At 39.0% G+C, this 13,271-nt stretch overlaps 2 protein-coding genes across 2 annotated transcripts; one reads left to right on the top strand and one right to left on the bottom strand.

Annotated features, from left to right (window-relative positions):
- Positions 1 to 6,043: 6,043 nt before the first annotated feature.
- LOC119571820 (histone H2B) lies at positions 6,044 to 6,565 on the bottom strand. The gene has a single exon (XM_037918943.1). It carries the CDS (start codon positions 6,474 to 6,476, stop codon positions 6,105 to 6,107), a length of 372 nt encoding a protein of 123 aa, XP_037774871.1. The 5' UTR covers positions 6,477 to 6,565; the 3' UTR covers positions 6,044 to 6,104.
- Positions 6,566 to 6,618: 53 nt separating this feature from the next.
- On the top strand, positions 6,619 to 7,183 carry LOC119571818 (histone H2A). Its single transcript, XM_037918942.1, has one exon. It carries the CDS (start codon positions 6,706 to 6,708, stop codon positions 7,075 to 7,077), a length of 372 nt encoding a protein of 123 aa, XP_037774870.1. The 5' UTR covers positions 6,619 to 6,705; the 3' UTR covers positions 7,078 to 7,183.
- The last annotated feature ends 6,088 nt before the right edge of the window (positions 7,184 to 13,271 follow it).

Raw genomic sequence — 13,271 nt, forward strand, 5'->3', positions numbered from 1 at the left:
GAGGGGAACTTCTGAAACTACCAGTTCCATCCCTGCTTCCCATTTCTTTCTCCTTGCCACTGCCTGCCTTCTCTTTCTCCTAGGTCCCATGGGGTGCTTCCTCTTTTTATTGCCTGATCCCTCCCTCTGTATTGAGCAAAACCCCAATGATTCCTCCAAAGAGGGGTTTCTTGTCCTGTCCTGTCCCTGTTTGTCTCTATCCTGTGGGTCCTCTGAGGACCTACACTTCCTCTGTGTGTCTCTCTGAACCCATGCATCCTTCTGTGTGTTTCTCTGAACCCTAACAACCCTCTGTGGGTCTCTATGTTCTCGTTCTCCCTCCTGTGGTACCCTCTTTTCCATGTCTGTCTCCCTTCTGTCCTCCTGTGCCAGGGGTGGGTGTATGGGGGTAGAGAAAGGGGGAGAGGCGGGGTGCGGGGGATTTTGGGGGTGGGAGGAGAGGGCGAGGGGCGGGGGGAGGGGACGTGTTGTGCGAAAGGGGGTGGGGGGCGTGAACCGAGGGGGTGGGGGTATTAAGGGTGAGGGGGGTGTGAGGGGCGAGGGGGGTGGTGAGGGGCGAGGGGGGTTGTGAGGGGCGAGGGGGTGTGAGGGCGTAGGGGGGAGAGGGTGGGGGTGTGGCTGAAAAACCGTAATCTCGTAATCTTATCTCCTTTCTCTGATTTTTTGTTTTTCCTTTTTCTTAGCCTTAGTTATTTTCTCTTGCCCTTTTTCCCCCCTTGTATGTTCCCTGAAAAACCTGCCACGTGTGTGGGTTACTTTGGTCCCTCTTTATCTTCCTCCTATCTGCTCTTTATCCATGTGTGGGGAGGGGGGGGGTCAAATATTTTTTCACGTAGCAGGTCTCCATTCTGGGACTAAAAATCAACCACTCTGTCTAAAGAGCATGCATGCGCCAATTCTGTCCCTCTTGCGCTGGGGTGGGCTGTGTCTCGGGAGGTATTCGAAAACAAAGGAAGGTCTACACTATTTGGTTCTTCCATCCTAGGTGGTTCCGTTTCCATGGGGTGGGTGTTTCTTTGTGCTAAATCTAAGGAAAGGGTGAGGTTAGAGGGGTTCCTTTGAGGTGGGGTCTGTCCCTGGTAAACAGCCACAGGGGTTTCCCCTGTTTCTAGATTCTCCTTCAGGGCTGTAACTGAAGCCTACCTGGGGGGTACTGTTTCTCATGGTAGGGGGAGGGGGACTGTTCTCCTAGCGGCTGAAAGGGGGGGGGGTGAAAGAAGAGGGCGAACTCTACCTGCTCTTGTGGTGACTATTTATTTTTATGGGTTTCCCTTGTTCCATGCATAAGGTTACTAGTTCCCTCTCTTCTTTAGTTAAGCCGCTCTTCCTTATTAGCGCAAAAAGGGGGTTGCCTCCATCCATTATGTAGACTAAACTCATCTTGGGGGGGTTCTTATCTTTAATTTATTTCCCTCCTTCTATAAGCTTTACTACAATCTTTCTGTAGGTTTCTGGGTATTTTATTCATTTATTTTTCTGATTTTTAGACTTACTAATCTCGGCCGCATTTGAATTGCTCGGCCCTCAGATTTGCTGCAACAAGGCCTTGCCATTGTACATTGCAGCCTCTGACCATATCATTTCACCTATCTCTACCAACCATCTGGGGGAAGGGCATTCGTGAGGTTTGGGATATCTGTGACCTTTATTTTACAAACGCCTGTGGTATTATTCGCTTCACTGATGGTTCGCATAGTTTGAGGATATTCCAATCAATTAGGCTCCTTCCTGTACAAACTTGTCAAAATAAGACCTCCTGTCAAGCCTGTCTCTCTGTCTAACGAATCTGGGGATCCGAACTCAAAACCTCGTCCTCAAAGGGTCTTCTGGGTGTCCTACTACTGACGTTCCCTTCCGAAAGGAAAGGTGCAAGGGGAAACCCTCAATTGCTTTGTTCCCTTGTTGGGCCCCTGCTTCTGGGTGGTTCCATCCCCCCGGTAAAGACTGAATTAGAATCTTTCTAATCTTCCAATACTCTATTTCCCTCCTGCCTTTTGCTCCCTTCTTCCTTTAGGGTAGTTTCCATTCCTATCTCTATATTTCTAATAGGACCACTAATTCCTGGGGTGCCTCTTCCCACTCTCTGCTATCTCTTGCTAATTTTCTTACTTCCCCCTCAACTTGTGTCCTGGTTAACACCATTTTTAAGGAAGGCTTCTACTTGTGAAAGATCTAAAAAAACCCGTCTACTCGTATATGATCCAAATAAACATCTACTTCTAATATAATCAATAAACGTCTACATATCAATGATCAAATAAGCACTATTGTGTAAATGATCAAAATACATCTACCTGAATACTCATGTAAAGTTATATCCGGGTTTATTACATACACTCACAACCTTTATAAATATATGTATTTAACACTGAGGATTAAATATTGATTCAATTATTAACTTGTTTTTTGAAAAAAAAGGGGGGGGGGGAAACAACTCTCGGAAATAACAAAACTATGTTGTTAGGTGTACATTACACAATCCTAAAGCCTCTCTAAAGGTTATTTATCGCAGCAAAAATTGTGTTTTCGCGGTATATAGGGCAAAATTTTATTTTTGATTTTTAACTTTTCTTGTTTAAACAACTTTTCAAAAAGGTAGGTTACACTCTGTATACATTCAACTGCAACAGGAAATAGAAAATTCCAAGGTATTTCGTCTTAAACAATGCTATGTTGTACTTGTAAAATGTAATAGCCTTTCAACCTCTGTTTATCTCTGCAAAAAATTTTTAATAGTTCACAAAAATATTTGAAAAGCCTCTTGAAAAACTCGTACATTGTATGGCTTTGTTTTCCAGAAAAATAACTACTTCCTCAGGTATATCTATCTCTAACTTGTATGTTTGATATCAAATCTTTATACACGTAGTTATATATATATTTTTTGTATATATATCATTTTATTGTAAGCAGATCCCACTAACTAGATCACTTTGCCATTCGTTTTGTTGTCTTCCTCATAATTGTGTGCCCGCTGGGGGGTGCTTTATGACTGTATAAACCCAAAAAAAGAAGGACTCTCCTATGACATTTCTAAATGCTTATCAAGAAATCCTAACCAAGAACCATATTGTGCAGGGAGGAAGCCCCGAACAAAGGGGAACACTATACTATATTCTTGGTATATCTATTACTTATCTGTCTGTAGCTCCTGCATGCCTTTGCACAAAAAAATGTGTTTTTTCTTGTCGGGTATATAGGGAGCAGTTTCTGTGGCTATATCACTGTCCAGCTGAAATACTCATGCACAACTACACCAACCAACACATGTATCACAAGTTCAAACAAGGAAAAAACAAACACATACCCATGTCCCTTAATACTCCAGTAAACCCAAACACGAGCGCTTCGCCTACATGCCTCTTCAGTGTTGAACTGGGTGTTTTACTTACTCTTTATTGAACAGGCGTACAATATATACCTATTCTATGAGTTTTAAGTCCCAAGGACATGGGAATGCTTCTCCTGGTGGACCATGTATCCTGGTCCTCTGTGTGGTGGACTAGGGAAGGCTGCTTGCTCCTCGGCTGCCTCATGGTTAAAACGGGGGGGGGGGAGGAATACTTCCTTGATACTAGGCAAATTGGCTTATCCTCACTGAAAATATTGTCTTATGTATTTGTTTTTATTTCGACAATGTAATATTTATAAACATAGAGGTCTCGTTTTCTGTGGGGTTGAGGCGAAGGGAACCAGGGGAGACTGCAGGAGCCCTTCTATTGGGGCTTAACCTTGGTCAGTGGAGATATGTTAGTTTGCTAATGCTTGCCTGTCACAACTGCTGTTCCACTCCTGGGTCCGCTATCATCCTTCCCCATGAAAGGGGAGTTGGTGGTTTTCCTTATTATCATAGGGGGCCCGATTTTCTATGACGGTGGGGGGGGGGGGGTTGTTGTTTCTTCCTTTTTTCCTAGAAGAACGCTCTTTTCCCTTGTCTTCCCGTAATGTAAACCTTCCTGGGAAGGAAACCAAAAGGGGAAACGTAAAAAGGGTAAAGGAAAACCATTTTTTAGGTGTGGGTTTTCACATTTTGGGCCTTGCAGAAATAAAATATATTAATATTATATTATTGCCTGTAGATACTAAAACAAGAAAGGGTAGACTAGACCTATAGATACTGCCCATATGTATAGATGTACACACTCGCATACATACTAACAACTACCTGCTAAACTTCTTCATCTACACTGCTACATAGTACTTTTCAACACTCCATGATCGCCACATAAAAACATGCGACAAAGGATACACATAGAATAACATGTGTTCAGCATAAAAGAACATATCTCCACACACAGCCAGAAACAAAAAACCTATATCCAAACAACCTGAAAAAAGTAATATCCACAGAACTACCCATACCCATATGCTGTAAATACCATATACCTACTCACAAGGCACATCACACATGTATCTATTCATCCCCATTAATCCCCATACGTAACATTGATAAAAAACATATCTACCCCCATTAGAAAAAAACAGAACATACACATATATACAGAAACACCTACATATACATATACATAGGTTAGGTTAGGTTAGGTTAGGTTAGGTTAGGTTAGGTTAGGTTAGGTTAGGTTAGGTTATGTTAGGGTTAGGTTAGGGTTATTTAGGTGGATTAGTGTTTAGGATTCGATGCTTGCCCCTGTCACAAAACTGCTGTTCCACCTGTGGTCGCTAAATCCCCCTCCTTCCCCATGAAATGGAGTTTGTGTTAGTTTAAGGTTAGGTTAGGTTGGTTAGGTTAGGTTAGGTTATGTTAGGATTAGGGTTTAGTGTTTAGGTTAGGTTTAGGTTAGGGAGGTTAGGGGTTAGGTTAGATTTTAGGGGGGTTAGGTTTAGGAGGGGTTTAGGGGTTAGGGAGGGTGTAGGGTTTAAGGTTAGGTTAGTTTGGTTTGGTTTGGTTAGTTAGGTTAGAGGCAGGGTGTTAGGTTAGTATGTTTAGTTTAGGGTTAGTTGTTATGGGGGTTAGGTTTAAAAGGTTATAATGTTAGGTTAGGTTTTGGTTTAGGGTTAGGTAGGTTAGGTTTTCGGTTAGGTTAGGTTTAGGTTAGGTTAGGTTAGGGTATCGTTTCGGTTTGGTTAGTTAGGTTAGGTTAGGTAGGGTTAGGGAGGTTTAGGTAGGTAGGTAGGTTAGGTTAGGTTAGGGTTTTAGGTTAGGTTGCTGCTTCTTGCCCTGTCCACAACTGCTGTTTTCCACTCGGGTCGCTACTCCTTCCCGCACCACCCAGTCCCTTCCCCATGAAAGGGGAGTTGTGTTTTTTTCCCCTTATTATCAGAGGGGGCCCCGGAGTTCTATGACGGGGGGGGGGGGGGGGTTGTTGTTTTTCTTCCCTTACCAACACATACACTCTCTCTTCTATATATATACTATATACATATATTACCTATACACCACACAATATATATATATATATATTATATATATATATATATATATTAATAAGACCACACTAACACTAAACATTATCTTATGACTCACTTTGAGTACAGAATAAACAAATGCCATGATCCAAGGTCTATCTACTAAATAAATAAATAAATATACCAGGAGTAGGAGGAGTAGTTGTAGTAGTAGTAGTAGTAGGCCCTAGTGAACTACTATCCTGATTTGCACATTCCTTGAATAGGCGGGAAATGTGTTTTTCTTTCTAATACCATTGATATGGATAGTGTCATTATTCTTATTGAGACTATGATTATCACAATGTTGGTAAGAATAAATGAACTTATAGGACAGTAATGGTACTGGTACTAGTAGTATGATTATCACAATGTTGATAATAATAAACATGTAGGACAGTAATGGTAGTAGTAGTACTAGGAGTATAATTAATTATCACAATGTTGGCAATAATACATGAACTTCTAGAACAGAATGGTAGTGGTGGCAGCAGTAGTAGCAGTAGTAGTAGTAGTAGTAGTAGTAGTAGTAGTAGTAGTAGTACTAATACTACTACTAGTAGTACTAGTACTAGCAGGAAAGGTAGTGGTGGCAATTGGGTTACTAACGTCATTGTATATCTGCTTTATCACGATCTGTGGCTCCTAAAGGAGCCGATGTTGTTCTAGGAGGCAAGTAAATCATGCAACCTAGAGATTTACTTGGAAGAAGTGTACTTGGTGACGGCCTTAGTTCCCTCACTAACGGCGTGCTTAGCCAGTTCTCCGGGCAGCAACAACCTGACAGCGGTCTGAATCTCCCGGCTGGTGATGGTGGAACGCTTGTTGTAGTGTGCAAGGCGGGAAGCCTCAGCTGCAATGCGTTCAAAAATGTCATTCACGAAAGAGTTCATGATAGACATGGCCTTGGAGGAGATACCAGTGTCAGGGTGGACCTGCTTGAGCACCTTGTAGATGTAGATGCTGTAGCTCTCCTTCCTCCTGCGCTTCTTCTTCTTATCACCCTTGGTGATAGACTTTTGGGCCTTACCGGCCTTCTTGGCAGCCTTTCCGGAAGTTTTGGGTGGCATGATGTCAATCGTACTTACGGCACGAAGAATGAAGCTCCCCACTCACTTTTTCCTTTTATTGTTCGACGCGCATGCCAGCCTCCGCGTACAGGACCACGACTACTGGCTCATCTGAGGTCCGTTCCACATGCCAGCCGTCGCAATCTGACTCAGTCAACCGGGGCCGCCTATAAAAGCTAAGCTCGACAAACAGCGATAAGGTTTATAAAGTACCTAACAAGCAAACATCATGTCTGGTCGTGGTAAGGGTGGTAAGGTAAAGGGCAAGTCAAAGTCCCGCTCCAGCAGGGCCGGCCTTCAGTTCCCTGTTGGCAGAATTCACCGCCTTCTGCGTAAGGGCAACTACGCCGAGCGTGTGGGAGCTGGTGCCCCCGTGTACCTGGCTGCCGTCATGGAATACCTGGCCGCTGAGGTCCTGGAATTGGCAGGTAACGCCGCTCGTGACAACAAGAAGACCCGTATCATCCCCCGTCACTTGCAGCTTGCCATCCGTAACGATGAAGAGCTCAACAAGCTGCTGTCTGGCGTCACCATTGCCCAGGGTGGTGTTCTGCCTAACATCCAGGCTGTGCTCCTCCCCAAGAAGACCGAGAAGAAATAAACATTTTTCTTGGTTGTCCCATCTCAACATCGGCTCCTTTAGGAGCCACAGCATCTTCCTAATGAGAAAATTGACAAATCTATTATAATAATAAATGCCATACTCATAACACACACCCATACATTTTGTATTTATGACTTGATATTAGTAGCAATAAATGTACATCTATTCATATACGATTACAGACACAAACGCATCATGTTTAAGAGCAAATGGATTACATTAAGTTAGAGACGAAACACATTCAATTGATTTCACACATCAAACATACATACATACATACATATATATACATCACAGCCCATATAACCATTACATTGGTATATGTAAAGCCACGTAGCAATTGTGCACAAGACCCCCAATCATTAATTGTGTCAGCTCATATATACCACCATACATACATACCCCTTTGGCAATTTTTGCGTGGGGCCTCCCCCGGGGTATTTTCCCCCCTTGTTTTTTTGGGCTCCCTCTAAAAACCTCCGGAGGTTGGTTGGCATGTAACCCGTTTGGGAAAAAAAGAAGACCCACCCCCCCCCCTATTGCGCGCCACCCCCTCGTAAGAAACATGCTTCTGGGCCCTTCCCAGGGGGTCGCAACATCAGGGGGCCCCCCAAAAACAGAAAAAAAATTTTTTTTTTCCCTTCCAACCCCCTTTGGGGAAGTTTTAATAAAAGCAATCTTTTTAAAAAAGGGCCTCTATCAACCCCTTTGTTTTACTTAAATTTGTGAATTGCCATAATTGTCGCAAAAACCTCTTTTTTGACGGGGATTCAAAGGGGACAAAAAAAATTATTCCCAAAAACTCACCTCATCTAACCATAAACCACAACCCCCTTTCCCCTTTCATTTTGGGTTTGAACCATTAGGATGGCCCTTCCGACAAATAAACATTTTTTTGTTCAAATCCTTTAACCACACATCTAAAAAAAAATTTTTTAAAATATAAACAAATATATAAAAAACCAAATTTTATTATGACTAAATTAAACCATTTAAATGTTTTTTATATAATTAAAAAAATAAAAAAATATATATTTTTTAAGAAGAGAAATAATTAAAAAAAAATAAAAAAAAATAAAAAAAAAAAAGGAAAAAAAAAGGGTAAGAAGGCGGGTTTGGGGTGAAAAAAGATAAGGGATGAAATAAAAAAATGAAAAGGTAAAGGGATAAAAAAAAAAATAATAAATAAAAAAGAGGGGGATAAAAAAAATGAAAAGAAAGAAAAAAAAAAGAAAAATAAAAAAGAGAGATGAAATAAAAAAATGAAATGAGGGAAAAAGGGATAAAAAAGATGAAGAAAAAAAAGGGGTGAAGAAAAAAAAAGGAAGGGATAAAAAGATAAGAGAGGGAGGATAGAAAAGGGGGTAGAAAGGATAAAAAAAGATAGAAAAAGGGATGAAGGGAAAAAAAGATGAAGAGATAGGATGAAAAAGAGGGTTTTGGGAAAAAAAAATAGGGGTGAAGGGATAAAAAAAGGGGGATGAAAAGAAGAAGAGGTAAAAAGGGATAGAAAAGGGGGATAGAAAAAAAAAAGAGGATGGGAAGAAATAAGGGAAAGAGGGAAGAAAATGAAGAGGGGGATAAAAGGTAGAAAAAGATAGAAGATGAAGGTAAAGGTGAAAAAGATAAAAGAGGAGGATAAAAAAAAAAAGGGGGATAGAAAAGATAAGGGAAAAGGGATAGAAAGAAGAAAAAGGGATAAAAAATGGGAAAAAGGGGGTAGAAAAAAAAAAGGAAAAAGGGATAGAAGATAAAAGATGGGGATAGAAGAAAATTAAAAAAAGATAAGGGAAGGATAGAAAAAAGGGGATAGTGGAAAAGAAAAAGAGGGATAAGGGGGGGGGAAAAAAAGAAGAAGATGAAGGATAGAAGGGAGGAAGAAAAGATAAAAGAGAAGGAAGAAAAGAGGAAGGATAGAAGATAGGGGATAAAAAGGTGAAAAAAAAAAGAAAGAGAAAAGAAGGGGAAAGAAAAAATGAAGGGGGAAGGAAGAAGAAAGGGGAAAGAGGAAAAAATGAAGGAGAGGTGAAAAGGAAGAAAAAAAAAGGGGGAAAGGGAAAAAAGAAAAAAAAGGGAAAAAAAGAGAAAAAGTAAGGAAAAAAGGGGGAAGAAGGGAAGGGAAGAGAAGGGAGGGAAAGGGGAAAGAAAAAAAGGGGAAAAAGAAAGGGGAAGAAAGAAAAAAAGGAAAAAAGAAGGGGGAGGAGGGGAAGGGGAGGAAGGAGAAAGGGGGGAAGGAGGAAAGGGAAGGGAAGGAAAAAGGGAAAGGAGGGAAGGGAAAAGGGGGGGGAAGGGAAGGGAAGGGAAGAAGGAAGAAGAGGGGGTGGGAAGGGGGGAAGGGGAAGGGGGGAATAGGAGAAAGGGGGAGGAAGAAGGGAAGGGGGAAAGAAAGGAAAGGAAGGGGGGAAGGGAAGAGGAGGAAAGGGAAGAGAAGGGGGGGAAGGGGGAGGGAAGGAAGGGAAAGAGAAAAGGGAAAAAGGGAAAGGGAAGGGGGGAGGGGGAGGGAAGGGGGAGGGAAAGAGGAGGAAAGGAAAAAAAGGGGGGGGAGGGGGAAAGGGGGGGGGAAGGGAAGGGAAAGGGGAAGGGGGGAAAGGGAAAAAAGGAAAGGGGGAAGAGGAGGGGGGGGAAGGGAGGAAAGGGGAAGGGGAGGGGGGAAGGGGAAGGGGAGGGGGAGGGGGGGAGGGAAGAGGAAGGGAAAGGGAAGGAGGGGAAGGGAGGGGAGGAGAAAAAAGGGAAAGGGGGGGGGAGGGGAGGGGGGAAGAAAAGGGGAAGGGGAAAGGGAAAGAGGGGGAAAGATGGGGGAAGAAGGGAGAAGGATTGATTTTGAAAATTTATTTTAAATTTCGCCGCGTCAACAGCTAATTTCATAACGGTATAGTTCAAAAAAAATTAAAAGTGTTTAAAAATTTAATATCTTCAAAAAATATCTTTCAAATAAAATAAATAAAAAAAAATCAAAACTAAAAATTATCTAAGGGGGAGGAGGAGGAAAGGGAAAGGAGAGGATAGAGGAGGAGAGGAGGGAAGAGGAAGAAAGGGGGGAAGAGAGGGAGGAGGAAAGGAAAAAGGGGAAGGGGGGGGGAAGGGAAAGGAGAGAGAGGAGAAAAGGAAGGAGAAGGAGAGGAGAGAGAGGAGAGGGGAGGGGAGGAGAGGAAAAGGAAAAAAAAAAGAAAAAAAAAAAAAAAAAAAAATTCAACCTAAAATGTTAAATACCTTTTTTAAACCCTTTTATTTTCTTACCCCGACCCATAATCAGAGGGAAATTCTGGGTTAATGATTGGCGCGGGTTTCATCGGGTTGGGGGAAAGGGGGCAACCGAACGGGGGATACGCGCCAATGCACCACGACACTTTTTGCTTTCATATTTGTAAAATGATAAAAACAGAGACAGAGAGAAAGAGAGAGCGCCACAGAAAAACAAAGACACAAAGAGAAAGAAAGAGAGAAAGAGAGAGGAGAGAGAGAGAGAGAGAGAGGAAAGGAAAAGGGGAAGAGGAGAGAGAGAGCGAGAAAAAGAACAGCCAGAAAGAAGAAAGAGAAACGAGACAAAGACCAGACAGAAAAACCACAACAGACAAGAGAGAGAGGCGGCAAGACACAGAAAAGAAAGAGAGAGAAACCGAGACAAAAAACACAGACAGAAAGAAAGACACACAGACAGGACATAAAAAAGGCGAGAAGAAGACACAACAAAAAAGAGAGAGAGACACGAGACAAAGACACGACAGAAAGAAAAAGAGAAAGACAAGAAGAGGGAAAAACACACAGGCAGACAAGAGAGAGAGGAGAGACACAGACAAGAAAGAGAGAGACCGAGACAGACACAACAAGAAGAGAGAGGGAAAAAGAGGGGAGAGGAGGAAAGGAGGGAGAAGGGGGAGAGAGAGAGAAAAGAGAGAGAGAGAAGAGGCGAGACAAAAACACAGCGAGGAAGAGAGGACGAAAACAAAATACAGAGAGAGAGAGAGAGGAGGAGAAAAAGAGAGAAAAGTAAAGAGGAGAGAGAAAAACAAGAGAAAGAGAAGAGGGAAAAGAGGAGAAAAAAGGGAAAGGGGAAAGACACAACAAAAAAGGATCAAGACAAGAGGAAAAAAAAGAACTGAGAGGCGAGGAGAAAAAAGGGGAAAAAGGGGGGGAAAAAAATAAGGAAAAAGAAGCGAAAACGAAAAAAGAAAAAATAAGTGAAAGCAGAGGAAAGAAAGGGCCAAAGAAAAGAAGGAGGCGACAGACCGATAAGAAAAAAACCCAAAGATAAAAAGAAGAAAAGAGAAAAAAGAACAAAGACCACTCAGGGAAAATGCGCAAGTATTATTTTTCCGTTCGGATGTGGAAAAAAATATATAACGAAGCAAAAAGAGAGAACTGCGGGAGTCAAATGGAAGAAAGCAGACTGGCATGGGGGAAACATGGGTGGATAGGGGGGGGCAACCGTTTCGATGCATTTCCGGGAAAGGGGGCATGATTCTCCCGGCGAAAAATTTCCCATTGGGCCCCACGAAAGAAAACTCGATTTATTGGGGGAGGGGGCCCCAAAAAACCAAAGTATTGGTGGTTTTAGGACAAACTGGTCGAAGCAAATTTTCAACAAAAGCTTTTATGGGAAAAAAACGTTACTTTTAAAAATTATACAAAACAAATTAAACAAATTCAAACATGTTGTGGAAAAATTCAAAAAAAAATTTGAAAACTTCATTTTTAAAATAGACAAAAAACCCAATGAACGAGAAAAAACGAAAGAAACTATAATAATAAAATTTATATAAATCAACCTTATTACCTAAAAAAAAATTGACGAAAAAACACAAAAAGAGCGAGATATTGGAAAAAAAAAAAGAATTTCCGGGGAAAGATTTAAATGAATATCGGCCCTTTAAAAGTCGCTGAAACGGATACTACTACTACACTACTTACTAAAAACCCCAATAAAAAACTAAAACAATAACAAAAACAAACCAAAAACAACAACAACAAAACAAAAACGATGTAAAAATTTTGAGATGATAATAAAACAATCATAATAATAATAATTAAAAAAAATAAAAAATAAAAAATAATTTTAATTAATAAAAATGAAAATAATAATAAAAATAAAATAAAAATTAATAATAAAATTTAAAAATTAAAAAAATAAAAATAAAAATATTAAAAAATAATAAAAAATAATATTACAATTTTTAATAAATTATTTTATTCAAATTTTAATAATATTTTTATTTTTTTAATTTTTAAATAATAATTTATATTAATTTTTAATAATAAATTTTTAATATTTAGTAATAAAAAAAATTTCAAACTCTAAAAAAGCGAGAAGAGTAGTGCAGTCACTATCAGCCTGGCCCAACGGTCACTGATAACGCACCAAACCGGTGCGAGAAAAGAGAAACAGGAACACAGGAAAGGTTAAGGGAGATAACGGATGGCTTTCGGCCCGGGATTTACCAACGCCACATGAAACGCATGAAATCTTTGTCCCTTTGCCGGGGGCAAAAGAATAAGAAAGAGAAGAAAAAAATAACAATAAAACGAGAAGAAAAAAAAAACCCAATTAAAGATTTAAAAACAACCTAAAAAAAACAATAATAAAAAAATAAAAATAAAAAATAAAAAAAAAAAAAACAAAAATAAAAAAATAATAAAAAAAAATAAAATATAATAAATAATAATAAAAAAAAAAAAAATAATAAAAAAAAATAATAAAAACAAAAAAAAAAAATATAAATAAAAAAAAAAAAATAATAATTAATAATAAAAGTATTAATATTATAATATTAAAAAAAAATAAAATAATAAATTAAAAAAAATTAAAAAATAAAAAATAAAATAATAAATAATAATAAAAGTAATAATAATAAAATAAAATATTTAAAAATAAAAAAAAAAAAATAAAAATAAAAAAAAAGGGTTTAATTTTTAAAAAAAATATTAAATAAAATAATAAAATAAATTTAATAAAAATTAATAAAAAAAAATTTTTAAAAAAAATTAATTTAAAAAAATAAAATTAAAAATAATATAAAATAATAAAAAATAATAATACATATTTATAATAAAAATAAAAATTAAAAAAAAAAAATAAAAAATAATAATTAATATTAATTAATAATAAAAAAAATTAAAAATAATAAAATATTAAATTTAAAATAAAAATTTTAAAAAAATTAAAAAAATTTTAAATAAAAAAAGAGGGAAAAAAA

Source organism: Penaeus monodon, unplaced genomic scaffold (genome assembly GCF_015228065.2).
Source record: "Penaeus monodon isolate SGIC_2016 unplaced genomic scaffold, NSTDA_Pmon_1 PmonScaffold_8148, whole genome shotgun sequence".
Classification (NCBI taxonomy): Eukaryota; Metazoa; Arthropoda; class Malacostraca; order Decapoda; family Penaeidae; genus Penaeus; species Penaeus monodon.

Excerpts from the sequence above, each read along its gene's own strand:
- LOC119571820 (XM_037918943.1), bottom strand. The coding sequence starts at position 6,476 with ATGCCACCCAAAACTTCCGGAAAGGCTGCCAAGAAGGCCGGTAAGGCC.
- LOC119571818 (XM_037918942.1), top strand. The coding sequence starts at position 6,706 with ATGTCTGGTCGTGGTAAGGGTGGTAAGGTAAAGGGCAAGTCAAAGTCC.